General features: G+C 37.6%; 1 protein-coding gene across 6 annotated transcripts in view; it reads left to right on the top strand.

Moving 5' to 3' along the window:
- SMARCA1 (SWI/SNF related, matrix associated, actin dependent regulator of chromatin, subfamily a, member 1) overlaps positions 1-21,666 on the top strand; it is a 103,490-nt gene that overhangs the window by 7,924 nt on the left and 73,900 nt on the right. For all 6 annotated transcript variants that reach the window (XM_056107739.1, XM_056107735.1, XM_056107734.1 and 3 more), the window contains 8 exons: positions 789-955; positions 2,612-2,712; positions 3,007-3,107; positions 7,830-8,009; positions 12,350-12,505; positions 14,351-14,482; positions 16,496-16,564; positions 21,006-21,115. In XM_056107739.1, coding sequence (XP_055963714.1) covers positions 789-955; positions 2,612-2,712; positions 3,007-3,107; positions 7,830-8,009; positions 12,350-12,505; positions 14,351-14,482; positions 16,496-16,564; positions 21,006-21,115 — 1,016 coding nt within the window. The remainder of the gene's footprint in view (positions 1-788; positions 956-2,611; positions 2,713-3,006; positions 3,108-7,829; positions 8,010-12,349; positions 12,506-14,350; positions 14,483-16,495; positions 16,565-21,005; positions 21,116-21,666) is intronic.

Here is a 21,666-nt window from a genome sequence, read left to right as displayed (position 1 = left end):
TATGTTGAGGAATTTAATACATATGAACTTGTAATAGTTCATATAGTCATCATGTCACTTACTTGTATATCTATGTATATGTGTGTGTTATGCTATTTTCCATTGTTCTGTTTCAGGAGAAACTATACTGTTAGCATAAAAAAAATTTCAAGATCATTGCAATTGAAAAGGGAAATGTTTATTACCTTATTGTACCATGTCTTGAAAAATATTTTGAAAGATGACACTGTATACTAAGATTTTATTTATTTCCAGACTGAGCTTGAAGATTCTTATGAGTTGTTTATGGTGTATATTCACACACACATATATATCATGGTTAATAATTCACATTACTGTATTTGAGTTATATAATGTATTATGATGCTTGAATTTTAATTCTATTTGTATTACATAATGTATATGATGCTTGAATTTTAATTATTTAGGGAAATAACATCATTATGGTTGAAACAGGATATGCATTTTGACTTGACTTTTTAAACTTGGTGCTTCTCATTAGGATATTTACTGAGTTAGATCATTTGGTTTCTACTTAAATTATTGAAAAATACTATTTTCCTGTTACTTTACTGGTCATGGGAGTTTGGGAAAGTTACTGTCTCTGAACCTCTTTTCAGCTGAAAATAGGGTAAATAATAGTACCTGCCTTATAGATGTGTGTTAAGTGGGATCCTTTGTTTAAAGTGTTTAGAATATAGTATACAAATAAGTTTAATATAGGTGTGCTAAACAATTTCGAAGGATTGAAAAATGAAAATAATTACCTTTTCTGTTTTGTAAAATAGAAAGCAGACCGAGCAAAGAGATTTGAATTTCTACTGAAACAGACAGAACTTTTTGCACATTTCATTCAACCTTCAGCACAGAAGTCTCCAACATCTCCTCTAAACATGAAATTGGGACGCCCGCGAGTAAAGAAAGATGACAAGCAGAGCATGGTTTCTATTGGAGAGTAAGTTGGCATCTCTCTGCTTTATTTTACCTCTCCACCCTGTTATATTCCTCCTTCTCCTCATATTCCTTTCGTAGGTATTCAGGGCTGGAGTGATAGCACAGCAGTAGGGCGTTTGCCTTGCGTGCAGCCAGCTCGGCCGAGCCGGGTTCGATTCCTCTGCTCCTCTCAGAGAGCCAAGCAAGCTACCGAGAGTATCTAGCCTGCACGCCAAAGCCTGGCAAGCTACCCGTGACGTATTCAATATGCCAAACACAGTAACAACAAGTCTCATAAAAATGGAGACGTTACTGGGCCTGCTCAAGCAAATCGATAAACAACGGGAGGACAGTGTCAGTGTCATGTATTCAGTATAATTTTATATTAAAAAGCAAGTTTATTGATCGATGTAAATATGGCTTAAAGGCATAGATTCTAGTTGGTCCTCACTAATAAGTCAAAGCTTTAAACAAAATGTAGGCTGGTTTGGGCCAGGGATAAATAAGACTTAAGTGGTAGGGACTTCTGATCCTTTGTACTGTGCATGATCCTTCCAGCCCTACCGTTGCAGCAAGCCCGGTGTAGCCTTGGTGGCCTGTCTGGTCTTGTTGGTGGCAATACTGAGCCCAACAGGAAAATAAGGTAGAGAACTCATCAAAAAGGAGTGGCCTCTGAACTTTATACCCCAGCACTGAGTGGCTCCTATAAAAAAGGACTGGGGCCAGAGTACAGTGGTTAGAGTACATGAGCCCAACCCAGGTTCTATTCTCAGCACCCACATTGTTCCTAGAGTTTCTTCCAGTGCTGCCCTGGACCCCTCCCAGCATATTCTGAATGACCTGTGTGTATCTGGCAGGCACTGCAGGGCCCAAGCGGCATTCCGTCCTCAGGCCCTTGTATTCAACTGCCGATTGATTGGCTGAGAATTGCTGGTGGCATCTCTCAGCTTCCAGAGAGTTTCTTGGGAGCTCCGAGTTCCAAACAAACGTAGGCGACTTCTACCAACTTATAATAAATCCTCTTGCTAGCTGTTTTTTCCAGAAACCATACTAGCAAGGTATGCAGACTTAACGGATCACCTTAGCGTTTTTGTTGCATGTTAAGATACAGTTGATCCTTGAATAATACAGGTTTGAACTGCGAATTCACTTATGCATGAAATTTTTTTAAAACCACAGCTTCTGGGGCCGGAGACACAGTACAATGGGGTAAGATGCTTGCTTTGCACGTGGCTGACCCAGGTTCTATCCCTGGCACCCTCTCTGGTCGCCAGAGATTGCCAGGAGTGCTTCCCTGAATACAGAACCAAGAGTGAGCCCAGAGCACAGCTGGGTGTGGCTCCAAAACAAAAACTAACAAATAAACCACAGGTTCTGCATTCAGGGATTGAATTAAGTGTGTGCGTTGATTGGTTGTCTCACCAGATTGGAATTCATGTGGGCCCATTAAACACTGATTATTTCCTATTTGCAGGTTCCATGATCAGGGATTCAATCAACCACGCATGTCAGGGTTCTATCCTCTATACATAATCTATGTATGTATGAAGGATTGACACTAAGTTACATGTGGGATTTTAACTGTGAGTGGGAGAGATGGTGGTGGTGGGTGCCAATGTCAACCCCTTGCCCTCAGTTATGTTAATGGTGAATTTTCCTCCCCGTTTTTTCATTTTAGCTACCGCCACAGACGCACAGAACAAGAAGAAGATGAAGAACTACTTTCAGAGTGTCGGAAAACAGCAAATGTTTGTGTTAGATTTGAGGTGTCACCTTCCTGTAAGTACTTCATAACGCTGCTTGACATTATTTTTCGTTTTTGTTTTAGAATTTTGTTTTTGGGTCTCCCAAGGAGTGAGGACAAAGAGCCCATCTGACTATTTTTGGCCAACTGACCATTGGTTCAGTGAGATTTCTCAGTGTTCGGGACCTCCAAGGTTGCACCTTGCAATGCCAGTCCGTGGTGGGCTGCATTTCAGGCATGCACCTTTACCCTGTGCTATATCTCAGGGTTTCTGGTTTTAGAAAATATTAATTGATTGTGTTAACAAAAGTATGTTTTTTTCCCTTCAGATGTGACAGGAGGACCACTAAGAGATTATCAAATTAGAGGACTGAACTGGTTGATCTCTTTGTATGAAAATGGAGTCAATGGTATTTTGGCTGATGAAATGGTAAGGAGTTGGTCACCAGGAACACAATCCCAATTATCAGTATTAATATAATTTTATTCTTGGTTTTTGGATCACACCTGGTGATGCTCGGGGTTACTTTTGACTCTGTACATAGGAATTACTTCTGACAATGCCTCAGGCATCATATGGGATGCTGGTGATTGAACCTGGAATGCCTTACTTGCTGTACTATCTCTCCAGTTCCGATTTTAATATAAATTTTAAGTACTGCTTCTCCTGGGGCTTGAGGGCCAATGGTAAAGTGTAGAGTTATTTCTTTAACATCAAAAACATATTTTCACAGACCACACTTTTTTTGAGATTTTTTTTCAAATGTTACAAAAGCCTATACTTTTTTCCCCACTTTGCTGTCTAGAAAGTTTAGCTCCAAAAATGAAAGATCTGTGCCATAACTTAATGGTTTCTCTGTTTCATTCTTTGACTTTTTCTGTTTTTATCTTCTACTCTTACTTTCCTTAGTAGCTCTTGACTTTTATTTTACTATTGATTTATATTTATGTTTCCATGTAGGCAACTTGAAATATCTTTTCATTGTAGGCTACCTGAAATCTGTTTAAGAATGAAGTGAGGGTCTATAAAGCAATAACTAAATGAGTGAATGAATAAACCAAACAATAAATGAGTATGTATATCATGAATAAATACGAAATCTCAAAAAGTATTAAATCAGAAAAAGAAAAAGGCCCTCCCGTTGATCATCGATTTGCTCGAGCGGGCCCAGTAATGTCTCCATTGGAGACTTTGTTGTTACTGTGTTTGGCATATCGAATACGTCACGGGGAGCTTGCCAGGCTCTGCCGTGCGGGCGAGATACTCTTGGTAGCTTGCCGGGCTCTCCGAGAGGGGCGGAGGAATCAAACTCGGGTCGGCCATGTTGGCTGCGTGCAAGGCAAATGCCCTACCACTGTGCTATTGCTCTAGCCCAGAGATTTAAAAGAAGACAGTGTGAAGGTTAAGACAATGGCTTTCAGGTACAAATTTGCTGACAGATGCAGGTCCATAGAAATTTCTGAAAAAGTTATAGCTACTAAACATGTGATATACCTGGATAAAATTCACATTTTGTAATATTAGACTTGATATCAGGACAATATATTATTTTAAATGATTTTTTTTTGCTTTTTGGGTCACACCCTGCAAAGCACAGGAGTTACACCTGGTTCATGCGCTCAGGAATTACTCTTGGCGGTGCTCAGGGGACCATATGGGATGCTGGAAATCGAACCTAGGTCGGCTGCGTGCAAGGCAAACACCCTACCCGCTGTGCTATTGCTCCAGCCCCTTAAATGATTTTTAAAAAATTGCTTTAGTAGTCTGTGAAATATTTCTCTTTTTTTCTTCACTCACAAGTGTATAAAGGTTGAAAATCAATGGAAAAAAAGAATGAACTGTTAAAAGCAATCTTGATACTGTAGAGGGGAGCTTCTTAAGCTTTTAAAACTTGTTATTCATTTTTTTCTGAGAATTTTTTTTGTTTTTGTTTTTGTGTCACACCTGGGAATGCTTGGAGGTTATTCCTGGCTCTGCACTCAGAACTTACTCCTGATGGTGCTCAGAAGACCATCTGGGATGCCAGATATTGAACCCAGGTTTGGCCGCATGCAAGGCAAGCGTCTTCCAAGCTGTATAACCCCTCTGGCCCCTCCCTGAGAAATTTTTAAGTGACTTCAGGCATATAATGTGTACAATAGTTATACAAATAAAACATTGATAATACGTCATAAAGAAATTATTTTAAGATGAAATTTTGTGACCCCTCACATTCATTTAACACAACTCCCCACAGTTTAAGGGAGGGTTTAGAATTCCTTGTGGGGATCAGGAAATCAGGTAAGGAATGATGGCATGTTAACAAAATGAACAAAGCAAATATAAGACCATTTGAGATGCTTATTAGATCAGAAGAATAGATGAAGGCTTAGATTGGTATTTTAAAACCAAATGCATAAAATGGTATTGATAGGGCTATGAGAATTCTAGTCTGTATGACCAGATTATTCTGTAATTTATGTGACTTTAATCCGTATGTAGGCATACTTGTTTGAGCAACTGTTACGTATATGGCAGGAAATACTTTAACTCAAGAGTCTGTAGCTTCTTACATTTAATGTTCTGAGTTGGGTACTACAGCAAGTCAGATGGTTGAGGAATTTGGCTAATTGAATAACAGAAGGTACAAGATTGTTTTTCACAAACTCCTCTGGATTACAGACTTTTCAAATAAGACATGTTGAATTTATAGTGGTACCAGATATTTATTAATTATTGAAAAAGGGAAAAATTAGGACACTAGAAAATTTGAAATGGTTTGAGAAGAAATTAATAGTAAATTAGAACTTTGTTGCCTAGAAATAACCACAGTTAATATTTTGGCATATTTCTCTTTTAGTGTTTTTGTTCTTAATGTATTTATTTTGAATAGTTAATATTATATCCTGTGTATAATAAGGTATTTTGATTTTTCATATCTGTACATATTTTCCACATAAAATATTTCTGTAAAAATAATTGCTACATAATAATTCTAGGAAGGTGCCATGGTTTTATATATCTCCTCCCTTATCGCTGGTTACTTGGGTTGGTTGATGGGTAGTGCTAATAATACCATGTTAAAAATCCCTTGTAATTTAAATTCTCTGGCAGCTCAGATTATTTCCATAGGATTTATAGAAGTGGAATTGCCTGATTAAGCGGTATAAACATTTTAAGATTTTAATGCATTCATAAAGTCCATCTCATTCAGTGCAATCTCAGATTAGGTAAACCTTTCTGTAAAAGTAGCTTTTAAGTTTATAAAAGGAAACAATGCAAAGAAGTAGCTCAAGTTCATAAAAGGAAACAATGAAATCTTAGTGAAATCTCAGATTAGGTAAACCTTTCTGTAAAAGTAGCTTTTAAATTTATAACAGGAAACAATGCAAAAAAAAGTAGCTTGAGTTTATAAAAGGAAACAATGTATAGAGATAAATCCAGAAACTGTTTTAATGGACTGTAAAGTATAGGGAATTTCCCCTTTTTCCATGAGTTATACTGTGGGTTTTATGGGCGTTCAATGTATTATTTGGGGAGGAATCTCCCAAGAAATGCTCAGAGGACTCTGGGGACCACTTCTGGTGATACCTGGAGTAGTCTAATGTTTGGGCCAACTAATAAGATGATACTCAGGCCCAGCAATGCTGGAGAGCACTGCTGCCTCATCTGGAGGTGTCTGGGGGAGAGATTAAGCAGTGATTTGGATCAAATTCAGCACTTTGCACATGCCAGACATGCACTTCTGCCCTTGGAGCAGTTTCCCTGCCCTTGAACCTAGTTATTTAAAAGTTCTACATGATCTCTTAATATTCTTTCTTTTTAAAGACATTTTATTGAATCACTGTGAGAGTTACAAGCTTTCATGTTTGGGTTACAATCAAACAATGATCAAACACTCATCTCTCCACCAGTGCACATTCCCCACCACAATATCTCCGGTATAACTTCCCTAGCCCCCTTTCCCACCCTCCCCCTGCCTCCATGGCAGACAATATTCCCCATACTCTCTCTCTCTGCTTTTGGGCATTATGATTTGCAATACAGACACTGAGAGGTTATCATATTTGGTCCTTTATCTACTTTCTGCACACATCTCCCATCCCGAACGGTTCCTCAAATCATCATTTTTAAAAGTCATCCTTTCTCTATTTCAGCTGCCTTCTCCCCTTTGCTCATGAGGCAGGCTTCCAGCTATGGAGCAATCTACCTGTCCTTTGTATCTACTATCCTTAGGTGTCAGCCTCATGTTATGTTGTTTTATACTCCACAAATGAGTGCAGTCCTTCTCTGTCTGTCCCTCTCTTTCTGACTCATTTCACTTAGCATGATACCCTCCATGTCTATCCATTTATTTTTTTAAATTTTTATTCGTGAAACACCATGAGGTCCATGTCTATCCATTTATAAGCAAAGTTCATGACTACATCTCTTCTGACAGCTGCATAGTATTCCATTGTGTACATGTATCAGAGTTTCTTTAACCAGTCATCTGTTCTAGGGCACTTGAGTTGTTTCCAAATTTAATATTCCTTCTGGCTTCAAAGTTCTTTTATGTTTTGTGCTTTCATGGTTCCATAGATCTTCAAGGGTATGAGTTTTAAGTACAGGAGCCACAAAATGCTGGTGCATGCCACTGATCTGTGTTTAGTCTCCATTACTACATGGTCCATTGAGCATCTCCAGGAGTCACTCCCAGTACCATGCCCTGGGAACCACTGAGTGTGGCCTCCAAACCCCCAAATCCCAAATATACAAAGGAATAAAATGTACAACATCCCTTAATATGGATAGTTGTGACAATTTCATAACTGGTCTCTAATAATGTTGAGGAAAATGTGAAAGGCTGGTACAAGCAGACTGATACAGTAAGTATGTCTTTGTGACATTCACACACAATTTTGTGGTTAGTAGAAAAAAGTATGTAGTAGATTCCTTGCTCTTTTAGGAGTAAGTCTTCTAAATGGTAAGTCGCTTAACTTTTCTAACTGCAAATTTCTGGTTGTTTCTTGTTCATAGTAAGTACTAAATTGGGATGTTTATTTACTTTAAAAATCTTTTAACTTTTTATAAGCAAGATAGTTGACAATTACCTTTTGTGGTAATGCTATTAACAAAATGTTTTATTAAATATAATTTATGAATTTTCATTTCCTTATGATGATAATGCAGGGTCTTGGAAAAACTTTACAAACAATTGCTTTACTTGGTTACCTGAAACATTATCGAAATATTCCTGGACCTCACATGGTTTTAGTGCCAAAATCTACTTTACATAATTGGATGAATGAATTTAAACGCTGGGTCCCGTCTCTTCGTGTTATTTGCTTCGTCGGAGACAAGGATACAAGAGTAAGTGAACAACAGGTCTGAAAAATACAATCAAGAGTAACATCATTTCTGGGGTTGCTTTGCCTACTGTTTGTCATGAAAGATGACTCAACTGCTACTGTAATAAATATGTTGTGCTTATGATAGGTTGTGCTGTGAATGCTTTTCACATATTCAGTTCTTGCAACACTAATGAGATAGATAAATTACCTACTTAGATCATCAGTCTGCATTTGGTTTTAGGAATCTAACTTACAAATTCTATAATATAACATCTAAGTAACTTAATTTAGAGACTTATTGATAATTGATAAGAAGTATATCTTATTAGTAGCTGTCATTTGTGCAGTTTAACTCCAAAATGTGTAAATTTTCTGGCTTAAAATTTTTTTACTTCTAGTTGACATACATGTAAACACACGTTTGTACATACAGACATACACTGATGGAACCTTTTCTGTCTGTACAGTGAGACCTTTGTTTGTGTTTATGTGTAAGACAGAACTTGCAGTTCTGGTCTTTGAATAGCAAAATACATATTTGCATATATTCTCTGGTAATGCTACCCATGACGTATTCAATATGCCAAACACAGTAACAACAAGTCTCACAATGGAGATGTTACTGGGCCCACTTGAGCAATTTTAGAAACTCAGGGTTCTTGTTCAAATTAGCCATTTGTCCAAGAGATAGCTTAACGTGTTAGAGTGCATGCTTTATATGCAGTAGGACTGTGTTTAATCCCTAACACCACAGAACACCAGGAGTAATCTCTAAGCACCAAGTTTGGTATAGTCGTTGAGCACAGCCAGATATGTCCCCTGAAACAATATAAAAAAATTATCCATTTGTCAACCTAATAGGTTACAGTTCTTTTAGGACTGTAGAATTAATCTATAAACAATGAATTATGCAAGGATATAAAAATGATTAATCAGCTTAAAAAGCACCTTATTAAACTTTGTCTTTATTTTGCCTCCAGAGAACTTAGAGTAAATATTTATTCTGTTTTGCATATTTAGATAGGTTATCAAAAGATTCTCAAAAGGATGGTTGCATAATGAATTATATAATTTTATTCTTAGCATTTTGCTTGAAGAAAAATTACTTAAATTTATTTAAATACAGCTTATAAATAATTTAAATAGTAAAATAATTGAACTCATAAATTTAAAATTGTAGGCTTGATTCTTTCCTGTGCCTAATATTTTCCACTACCAAATTAGCCACTTAAAACTCTGCTTTCTGCTATTATTTAATGTAGTGTCACTTTTTAAAATAAAATTTGGTATTTTTAAAACTTGGTATTGATTTTTTTTGCTGAAATAATTTTTTGAATATCATGCACAAAAGACAAGTAAGTATGTAGGCTTGTGTTTTCATAGTTTCTAAATAAAAAATATATGCCATTGGTTTTAAACTACGGAATCCCAGGGTTGCATGAAGTGTCTCTGGAGTTTTAAAGAAACACTGAAGGTATCAAAATTGTGACATCCTCATTTATACCCCATAAGAGGCTGTTTTTCTTCTGGTGTCTTTTAAACTTATCCTTGAAAACCAGTCTTCAAAGTCAGTGTTTTTCAACTTGCTACTTATGAAAGGGCTGGCAAGAGCTGAATGCAGTAAATCAGTTTAGTAGGTGGTAACAGCATTTTTTTTTTTGCTTTTTGAGTCACACCCAGCAATGCTCAGGGGTTACTCCTGGCTCTGCACTCAGGAATTACTCCTGGCAGTGCTTGGGGGACCATATGGGATGCTGGGAATTGAACCCGGGTCGGACGTGTGCAAGGCAAATGCCCTTCCCGCTGTGCTATTGCTCCAGCCCCGGTAACAGCAATTTTTAAAAGCATGTTAGAGTAGAAAATAAGTGTTTTCTTATAATAATGGTAGAAATATTAAGGTAAAGGTTGTTCATCGATTTGCTTGAGCGGGCCCAGTAACGTCTCCATTGGAGACTTTGTTGTTACTGTGTTTGGCATATCGAATACGTCACGGGGAGCTTGCCAGGCTCTGCTGTGCAGGTGAGATACTCTCGGTAGCTTGCCAGGCTCTCCGAGAGGGGCGGAGGAATCGAACTCGGGTCGGCCATGTTGGCTGCGTGCAAGGCAAACGCCCTACCGCTGTGCTATCACTCCAGCCCAGAAGATGGAGTATAAATAAAAATTACCTCAAATAGAAATATTGTTTTGATAAACTTTCAAGTCCTTATTTTCTACATACATGCACTCAAACATTTTTATGTACATTGGATAGTAACCTAAAATATAATTTTACTGTAAACTATGGCACAAAACTTTGAAAACCCATAAGTACTACTGATAAATAATTGATTTACTGCATTCAGCTCTTAGAGACTGGTGGTGGTATGTATAAGGAAAATCAAGATCATAATTATAGGCATATTTGGTGACCATAAGGAATAGATATAATGCATATTTCTATTTTTCTGTCCTTCTGTGCACATCCTATGGAGTCAATATTTTAGAAATAAAAGAATTTGATATAAGGTTCAGTAGGTAGATGAAGTTGGAAAGTGAGAGCTATTCCTGATACTGTTTGATGCTGAATTGTCCTGAGGTTTAGAGAGAGATGTTTCTCAGTTAAGATTTTGTGATCCCTTCCTTTTCACTGCAGAGACAGAAGATTTGGAACTGAACTGGTTTTAGGTCTGTCTTTGCTACTGAATGTGTGATGCTGAGTAACTGAATCTCCAATGTCCTTAGTTTTTTCTACTTACAGAATGAGAATTTTTGGTTTATATGATGTTTAGTGTTCTGACAAGATACTTAACTCTAAATCTTCACAAATTCCAAAGTTCCTAGTTAGACAAATTTCTGATATATGTTCTTCCAAAGTGAGTATCTTAGTTATACAGACTTCTAAACAGAGCCAGATTAAACTAAAATTATGCATGTGTTTGGTAGTACTGTAGAAGGAACCACTAAACTTTCTTGAAATCAAACCATGATAATGTGTTTGAAGGAAAAATGGAAGAGGCTGACATCATGGTTCACCACGTCTAGAATTTCCTTCTGTCTTAATAGACTTTTCATATGACTGAGTTCCTGAATGTAACAGGTCTTTGCAAGGACCTTCTTTGCCTCCCTCCTTGGCTTTATACCAGGAAATCATGGACTAAAATTATAGGCATTCAATAAATATTTGTTGTATGAGTCTATAGTGTTTGATGCCTAACTGTGAATTTATGAAATAAAAACTTCACACTGAATAATTAATTTTGTTTATGGTCTGTAATTTAATATTTATAGTAGTAAAGAGTCCTGTCTAAATGTAGAGTTTGCTGTTCCCTGTTAACTTTAGATGTTTTGTTTTGATCCATAACATCTGGAATTGAGCTCATACAAATTGAACATGCTCTTGTCATTTTGGTTACTACATGGGTCACTGCCTATGAAGATTTAAAAATATTTTAATAGTCTTGTTATGGGCTGGAACGATAGCCTAGCTGGTAGGGCATTTGCCTTGCACGTGGCTGACCGTGCCAACCTGTGTTCGATTCCTCCACCCCTCTCAGAGAGCCCGGCAAGCTACCGAGAGTATCTCACCTGCACGCCAAAGCCTGGCAAGCTACCCGTGACGTATTCGATATGCCAAACACAGTAACAATTGTCACAATGGAGATGTTACTGGGCCTGCTCAAGCAAATTGATGAACAACGGGAGGACAGTGACAGTGACAGTCTTGCCATTGAAAGTATCCTCTTGCACTAAATAGAATAATCCCCCTTAAAATCACATTGTTGGTCTATAACCGTACCTCATGGTGTTTCACTAATAAAAAAGGGGAAAAATCACATTGTTGGTCTTATATCAACATTAGGAAGCTCACAAAACTTGAAAAAATTGAGTGGGCTTTCATAATCTCTTTAACAAAGTGCATGACTCATTCCTAATAAAAAATGAACAGAGGTTTCAAAATATTGGAATCACTCATGATACTGAGTTTTTCCAATTTGTTGAATAATATCATGACAGTAATACGTAGATTTTGCTGAGAATATGGAAGAGATAGCAGTTATTTTGCCTACGCCTTTTGGACCTCTTGTAGTTTGAAGAGTAAGTTGCTGATCTGGTGATATGAACCTCTCCAGTTCGTCGACTCTTGTCATATGCTGTTCATATTCATAAGAAATTTCTCTTATGTAGATGAATATGTTATAATGTCATCCATATAATTGACTACATAAAGGCTCATATTTGAACCTCAATTTTCCTATCACTAAATGGACAAGACTGAATGATTCCCAGGATCTCTTAGTGTTTTTAATATTCTGTTTGTGTTTTAATTTGGTGAGCATCTTGTCAGCTTGTTCTCATATATGGAAATTTATTTTGCATCAGGCTTCTTTTATTCGTGATGAAATGATGCCTGGAGAGTGGGATATTTGTGTTACTTCTTATGAGATGGTAATTAAAGAAAAATCTGTATTCAAAAAGTTTCATTGGCGATACTTAGTCATTGATGAGGCTCACCGTATAAAGAATGAAAAATCTAAGGTAAGGCAATTTGTAATATTTTTATTAAAACCTTATTTTTGGTTTGTTTTGGGGACACACCCTGTGGTACTTGGGGCTGCTCTCAGTTCAGGACCCAGGGGTTGCTTCCAGCAGTGTTTAGGGTGCCATGTGGTACCAGGGATCAAACAGGGACCCTGCATGCAAAGCATGTGCTCCAGTCCATTGAGTTATCTCTTAGGCTCTCAAGCACAAATTGATTTAATTTATATATATATACATATATATATGAATCAGCATGAGATACACAGTCACAAAGTTTTTCATGAGTAGGTTTAAGTCATACAATTTCCAACACCTGTCCCTTGTACATTTATACCTGTCCCTTGTACAATACCTGTCCCTTGTACATCAATATACATTTCCCATGACTAATGTCCTCATTTTCATCCTAACCCCTCCCAGCCTGCCTCTATGGTAAACACTCCCCCGCCTCTCGCTCTCTCTTGTTCTTTCTTCTCTTTCTCGGCATTATGGTTTGCAATACAGGTACCGAAAGGTTATCAAGTATGTCCATTTACCACCTTTCAGCACTCAGTTCTTATCCAGAGTGGTCATTTCCAGCTATCATTGTCATAGTGGTTTCTTCTCTATCCTTCCTAACTGCCCCTCCCCCCCCCCGACACACACACTTGTGGCAAGCTTCCAACCATAGACCAGACCTCCTGGTGTTTGTTTCTACTGTCTTTGAATATTCGTCTCAGACTTTTAAAAAAATATCCCATAAATGAGTGCAATCAGTCTATGTCTGTCCCTCTCCCTCTGCATCATTTCATTTAGCATGATACTCTCCAAGTCCATCCATTTATAAGCAAATTTCATGACTTCATTTTTCCTGGTGGCTGCGTAGTATTCCATTGTCAAGCACAGCTTTTAATGTAAAGACAATTAGATGTTCATTTGCTGTATCTCCTGTTGCAGGATAACTTTGCTATGCTGCAGTATTTAATATTTTGATGATATTTGGTTACAAATATCATTTGCACTGACTTATTTTAAATTGAGGAGCCACCTAAAGTATACCCATATGGATTAGAAAAAGCATTTTCTGGAATTATCTGACTTGTGCGAATTAGAGTGTGGTTAACATTGAAAAATATCAATATTTTTTGCCATTCAACTCCATCAACAGTAGGAAAAGCTTCAATTATTATGATGAACCTCTCTTTGGATCACTGGGCTACTTTGGGAGAAACAGGGACAGAACTGGAGCAAAATCACCAGGTGGATCATACTAATTTCAGATTGGAACTAATACCTGATAAGAGGATGCATGGTAGAGAATAATTATTTATTTAAGACCATTATAAAATATGTTTGTTTATTGGTAGTATTATTTTTTATGCCTTAAATTTTGTGGTCTTTTTTGAGAGTGTTAATATATGACTTCAGGGAACTCTCAATAGCTTAAATGTGTGATCAGACCAAGTTAGCAACTTGGGCAGGCATATATTTGAACATGAGTGGTGGGGAGAATGAGACTTTATTGCACAAAAAGTGACAAGTCTGGATTCAATGGAGAAGTTCTGGCTGTTTATGTGAACCTCAAAGGGGGAAAATAACATTTTAAATAATTAGTTTTTAATTAATGAGTGGGGTAGACATCTCAGGTATGAGTATGCTGTGCATTCTTTTAAGTACTGAAGTGCCTAGATTATTTTGTTTGCTCTGCCACGTTAATTAGTAAAATTCTCCATAGAAAAATATTTTTTTGCAAATTATTTTTAAAGTCTCACTTTATTCTGAAGGCGAATTGGTTGGATAATGAACTGATGTTGAGATTTCCAATAAGTAAAAGAATGCTAACATGATTATTAACTTTTCTAGCTTTCAGAGATTGTTCGTGAGTTCAAGTCAACTAACTGCTTGCTTCTCACTGGAACACCTTTGCAAAATAATCTGCATGAACTCTGGGCATTACTCAACTTCTTATTGCCTGATGTCTTTAATTCTGCAGATGTAAGTTTTAAGTTCTGAGTCTTAAATAGAATTTTCTCATGTTCCTGGGCATCTGTTCAAAACATAAGACTATAGATGGAAATGTACAGTTCTTTTTCATGTGTAGTTCTTTTTCCATGTTTTCTTTTTCTCAAAACTTTTTCAAGTACATATTTTTCAAATTGAGTTATTTAGAGAAACAACAGTTCTTTTATTTGAAATTATCCTACCTTCTAAGTCACCTAGATCAATTTGCTACCACAATATACAACAGGAGGTATGTTGAGCACAAAGAAAGTGCATTCAACATTTTATTTTTATCAAATTGGAAGAGATGAAAACATTTCTGAATACCTGTTTGACAGGTGGAGTTCTTAAAAAGATCTTTGTTGGGCCAGAGAGATAGATACTACTAAGTGTAAGATGCTTACTTTGCATGGTGGTGACCTGAGTTTAATCCTTGGCACTATGATTCCCTGAGCCCCACCAGGAATTATCCCTGAGCACAGAGCCTGGAGCAAGCCCTGAGCACTGTTGGGTGTAGTCATAAGAAAATAATAAAGGAAAGGTCTCTGACTATTCTAGCCATTAATGTTTGGTGAGTGATTACAGTGAGTGACTTGAAACATATTTCGTAAATGTATCATTTATATAGTTTTTTCACTATAGTGAAACATCCAGTGGCACTAAGGGGGTACTTCTGGCTCTGCACTCAGGGATCACTCCTGGTTGTGATTGAGGGCCGTATGAGTACTAGAGATTGAACCAGGATCAGTGGTGTGCAATGCAAGCTCCTTAATCTCCGTACTATCTCTCTGGTCCATATATCATTCTTTATCATTAACATAAGGTTATACTGTATCAGTGTAGCACTGTCTTCCCATTGTTCATCGATTTGCTCGAGTGGACACCAGTAATGTCTCCATTGTGAGACTTGTTGTTACTGTTTTTTGGCATATCGAATATGCCATGAGGAACTTGCCAGGCTTTGCCGAGCAGACAAGAAACTCTCGGTAGCTTGCTGGGCTCCACTAGAGGGACGGAGGAATCAAACCCAGGTTGGCCGCATGCAAGGCAAATGCCCTACCTGCTGTGCTATCAAATTGAATGATTTAAAGCTTTTCAAGCTTGATTTTCTTCATTTCTGATATCAACTCATAATAAAACTATGTAGGTGAGTTATCTCTTGAATTCTATAGCTTATCTTTTGCTTTTATTTTTGATTAACATTTTCATTAACATTGGGTACTTTTGATATTATAAATTTTGAGGGTCCTCCCCAAAGATACTTAGATGCTCAAAGGCCACTCCTGGTAGTACCTGCTCTGGTGGTAATGGCCTTGTTGGTTTTGATGTTTGGAACTGGTTGCTTAAGTCCAGAGCTTCTAGGGGCCATTAGGGCTACTTTGTCAGTGCTGGGTACCACATGACACCCATGATGCTCTATAGACCACCAGGGCTAACCCATCAGTGCTGGGGGCTCATGTGGATTGAACTAGGGACCTGTGCATACCAGACATGCTCTCCAGACTTTTGAGCTCTCTCCTCAGCCTCGATTTTGTATGCCTTAGCAGTTGTTCATACCTTGATGTATTCAGGGATTTCTCCTGACTCTGTGCTCAGGAGTCACTCTTGGTGGTTCTTGTGGGGACATATATGGTGCCGGGGACCAAACTCAGATTGGCTGCATGCAAGGCAAGTGCCTTATCTGCTCTGCTATCTCTCTGTCATTTTGATTTTATATTCTTTTGTTCCTCTTAACTGGATAGAATGCTATTGTGGTCTCTGGAAGCCTAAAAAACCCTACTAAAGAAAAACTGCTTATGGGAGGCCTTATATAAAGGGGTTCATTTTTTAAAAATTGCTCCAGTATTTTATTTACAGAATCAGATAAGATTGGCAATTACAGTTAACACATCTTTGAAAGTGCTTTCAAAAATAGATTATTATTGTATTAGTTGTATAAAAATTTATAGAATATAAAATTTAATTTTTAAAAATTGTACTTATAGCAGAATTTTTACCCTTTCACAGGACTTTGATTCTTGGTTTGACACTAAAAATTGTCTTGGAGATCAAAAACTTGTGGAAAGACTTCATGCTGTAAGTAACAACAAACAAGAAAGTTTAGTATATTTAAGTATATATTGAGAGAGATAATATATACCCTTGAATCTCTTTGAACTTGTAGGCTTGTCTTTTAGCTCACTTTCACTGATTCTTCCTGCAGGCATTTCTGAAATTCCTTTTGGGAAGCAAAAGCACTATATCTTCAGCCTCTCCCTGGAAGTATTTTCCCTTCTTCTTCCCCTCGCTCCTGCCTCCCTTCCCTTCATTTCTTCTCTCTCTTCCTCCTTCCTTCTTTTAAAACATTGTATGAAACTCTTTTATAATAATGAATAAGTATTATTGGGCTCTAACTTCTATATACTTATATCAAACCGTGTTCCAGTCTCCATTTTCTCAGAACTCATCAAATATATTGCCTTTCGATAAACATTTCAAACTAGCTTTTCTATAAAATATTTTTTTTGCTTTTTGGGTCACACCTGGCGATGCACAGGGGTTACTCCTGTCTCTGCACTCAGGAGTTACTCCTGGCGGTGCTCAGGGGACCATATGGGATGCTGAGAATCGAACCCAGGTCGGCTGTGTGCAAGGCAAGCGCCCTACCCGCTGTGCTACCAGTCCAGCCCCTAAAATCTTTTTTTTATGGGGGTTGGGCTACTGGCTCTGCTGAGGGCTTTCTCCTGGCTCTGTGCTCAGGGATTCTTCCTGGTGGTGCTGGAGAGACCATATCCAGTGACAGGGATTGAACCCAGGTCAGCTGTGTGCAAAGCAAGTGCCTTATCTGCCCTACTATCTATCTGGCCCCTCTTTAGAATCCTTTTGCTTTCTTTTTTTCTATTTGATATTTCTGATACTATCCTTCACTTGTGTGGCTATTCACTTTTATTCAATTACTTTTTTTTGGAAAAAGAAATCTCTCTGTGAAAAAGTGATGTTGTATGTTTTTGATGACCAATTTTACTTATTTTGGTTTCCTTCAGGACTTTGCTGTGCTCAATAAATATTTATTGATTTGCAGTTGGTGAGTGACTAGAAGAAGGGTAGGCACCCCAAATAACCAGGGTTTCAAGTCTGGGTGATGGGAGAGAGAAAAGCCAAAGAAGAATCTGATCAGGGTGGAAGACAGGTTGAATATTCATTTTATCTAGCTGACCTGAGATCATGGGAGGTAGCTAGAAGAGATAGGGATTTTAAGGTATATTCCCAACTTTCCTTCCACTCCAACTGGGGAGAGTGGCTGGGCCGAAGAGCACAAACTTTCATTTGCGGTCATATTCTGGTCTTCCAGTAGCGAAGGGCCATGTTATGTCATCTCTTAGAGCTCTGTGTTGTGTGTGGTGTGTGTGTTGTTTCTGACCTGTCAAAGTGAGATTGAGGAGTCTTTATAAAGTGGTTGTCATGTCTAAAGATGAACTTACTTTAGTACAACACTCAGAAAAAGTGATAACGCTAGTTTTAGTTATAATTAATAGCATGAAGGTTATGAGGGGAGCATACTAGAGACAGAGCTATCAGATCTCTACAGATTTACTCCTGAGTCAAGCGTTTCATGGCTTCTGATTGCAGTTTGACTATAAGGCAGTCTTCTTCCCATTTCTGTTTTTTTCAGAGGCTTCCCCAATGATGCTTGGGGGGCCTGGCAGTTGATAATAATCAGCCTGGAAATGCTATGTTGCTCAAGCCTAGGGGCCCTGGGAGCCAATAGGCCATTTGGGCTGTGCCGGAGGCATGACACACAGTAAGGGGAATTGAACTTGTGCATACCAGGCATTCTTTTTTTTTTCATCTTCCATATCACCTATTTCAGACCTTAATCTCCCTTCTTACGATTTCTATTCCAGGTACCCTGCTCTCTGCTCTCAGTTGATAACAGTACTCCTTTTTCAAACTGAAAATAAAAGTCATAAGGTGGAAACTCCTTCAAAGATACATGTTTTCCAAAGGTGTCTGCATCTGTGTTATTGTCTGAGTGTAAGAGGAGTATTTTTTCCCTCTGAGAGTGGCTAATTTTTCCCATTTGAACTCTGGATATTCTTCTTTGCTGTTGGACATTTCTTTATGATTTAACCTTTTTGTTGACCGAAGTTTTTCTGTCCTTTCATATTAACACTTCCCTCAACATGTTAAACATGGTGAACTGTATATCTAAATAAATCCAAACCCATATCTGCACCCTCGCACACATACCTGTCTCACACAGTCTAGCTGTGACTCTGTTTTCTTCCCTTGGTAGCTAAGCTTTTTGAAAGAGTAGTTTGTCCTCTTAGACAACACTGTCTAATCTGTTTACTCTCAAAACCATTGACCTTTGGCTACTATTTATTCCATTCTGCTAAAATGTGCCCTTCGAGGTTTTCAATGAGTTCTGGTTGCTGGGTTCTGGGTATTCTTTTGGGCAGTTGTCTTGACTTTTCAGAATATTTAGCACTGTTTACCACAGCTTCTTGAAACTCGTTCCTGGTTGAATTATAGTACATAGAATAAATTCTGTCTTGATTTTTCTCTTAACTCTTTGCTCCTGTCAGTTTACTTTAAGAGCATTTTCTTTTCTTTTTCATTTTCATTTTTTGAAACCACTCAGTGCCAGGGAATGAACCTGGGATTCCACCATATAAAGCACGTGCTCCAGACTTTTGAAAAGCCATCTCCCTGGCTCTTTCTTTTTATTTATTTATTTATTTATTTACTTATTTATTTATTTATTTACTTTACACCCAGCATTGCATAGGAGTTACTCCTGGCTCATGCACTCAGGAAATACTCCTGGTGGTGCTCGGGGGATGCTGGGAATCGAACCCGGGTTGGCCGCATGCAAGGCAAACGCCCTACCCGCTGGGCTATTGCTCCAGCCCCGGCCCTTTCTTTTCTGTTTGTGCTTGAAAACTTAGTGTTCTGTAGGGATTTGTCTTTCACTTTTTTTTTCATAGATGCTTTCCAAGGAATCCACTCACACCGTGTAAACTACCTACATTGCTTCACCTATAAACACATAATTTCCAAGTGTATCTCTCTGTATTTTTCTACTAGCTCTTGACTTATATATAACACTACCTCAGAAACTTTCTGCCTAAGTGTTTCACAAGTACTTTAAACTGTTAATACCCACTTAGTCAAGTTTAAGAGTCACAAACCAGAAAGCAGAAGTCTTCGTTTATTCTTCCCTTTTCTTTAGTGCTCACACATGTCTAATAATAATAGCTACAGTTTACTAACGTTAGCTGTGAATCAACTCTATACATGGACAATCATAGATTGTAACAATAGCCCTGCGAAAAAGAGGCTTTTTGAAAATAGAACGTAAAAAGTTTTCATTAAAAATTCTTGACATATAGATAGATAGATCAGAAATACAAAAATATGAAGTTATTTTTATATATTTGGATGAAAGAAAGGGGGTGACATTAGCTCAGAAAAGTTAAGAACTTGTCCAGGCTCATTAAAGGTAGTCAGTTTGATATGGGTTTCAATTAATTTTTACAATACTTACTAATAAAGAGACTTTAGTGATGTTATTGAAATTGGAATAATCCCATTTTCTTCAAAGAGTTACTGTTTTTCATTTTATTTTTAAATTTTTGGACCCTCCTGGTGATTCTACGCCAACCAGGCTGGTAGTTCAATATGAGGGCCAGAAGGTGGTGTTTCTTGGGGGGGGGACTGTGTGGTGCCAGAAATTAAAGTGGGGTTGACTTCATGCAACAAGTGCTTTTAACCCTTTTACTATCACTCTGTGCCTTGATTTTTGATTTCTTCTTATTGTTGAGACCACACCCATCACTGTTTGGGGGGCCGTATAATGCCAGGGATGGAAAGCAAGGCCTTGCATATACAAAGTATGTGTTGTTCTATCATTTTAACCACAATCCTGAGCCTCAAAGATTTATTGAAAGAATTTAATACGCCATGTAGAGTTCATAGTGCAGTGTCTGATATATTTTAGGTACCTGGAGTTGGCAGTAGTATTATTTTCTTTTGGTAGAATCTATCTTTCAGGTATACAATGATTTCATTGTTTTCCTCTATTCATCTGTATTTTCCTTAACACTGCTCCACATTTTTCTCATTTGTACATTTACCTATTTTGAGATGTTCTGAGTTTTTATTTTACTTTCAGAGACTCTGATTCATAATCTGACTTAAGATTTCCTTTAAGGTTTAAAAATCTTGTATGACAACAGCTTATTTTTCAAGTTTTTATTTTGGTGCAGAGTCAGTAGAGAATTTTACCTTAATTTTAAATATATTTTATGAGTTAAATCATGAATATCTCATTGAGCTTGCCTATTCTGTTCTGGTTGTTTAATGAGACATTACTTGGTTCTTTTTTATTGAGGAAATTTGGATCCTGTGTCAGTAATGTTTTTCAGATTATATGATAGGAGGTAAATTTCACATTAGGTGTTTTCAATGAAATGTGTGGTTTATAACACTGAATGTTTCATGTACTTTTTCTAAAAAAATATTCATCTTTTAGGTTTTAAAACCATTCCTGTTACGTCGTATAAAAACTGATGTTGAGAAGAGCCTGCCTCCTAAAAAGGAAATCAAGATCTACTTGGGATTAAGCAAAATGCAGCGAGAATGGTAAGATATTTTGCTTTCATTGTAATTTATTTATCTTTAAGAATTTGTTTTGAAAATTAGCTTTAAGGGGCTGGAGTGATAGCACAGTGGGTAGGGCGTTTACCTCGCACACGGCCCGACCTGGGTTCGATTCCCAGCATCCCATATGGTCCCCTGAGAACGGCCAGGAGTAATTCCTGAGTGCATGAACCAGGAGTAATCCCTGTACATCGCTGGGTGTGACCAAAAAAGCAAAAAAGAAAAGAAAAGACAATTAGCTTTAAGAGGCCAGAACGATAGTATAGCAGCTAGGACGCTTGCCTTGCATGAAACTGACCCAGGTTTGATCCCCACTGTCCCATATTGTCCCTTGAGCACTGGCAGGAGTAATGTCTGAGTGCAAAGCCAGGAGTAACCCCTGAGCATCACCGGGTGTGCCCCCCAAACAAAATGAAACAAAAATAAAAATTAGCTTTAAGTGGTTGCTATTTCTCTAGTTAAAATTACTTTGTTAAAACAAACCAAAACAAAGAAAAATTATATTATTTTTATTTAAAAAGTTTACTCCATAC

Source organism: Sorex fumeus, unplaced genomic scaffold (assembly GCF_029834395.1).
Source record: "Sorex fumeus unplaced genomic scaffold, SorFum_2.1 ptg000171l, whole genome shotgun sequence".
NCBI classification, from domain to species: Eukaryota; Metazoa; Chordata; class Mammalia; order Eulipotyphla; family Soricidae; genus Sorex; species Sorex fumeus.
This window is presented reverse-complemented; position numbering and strand designations above follow the sequence as displayed.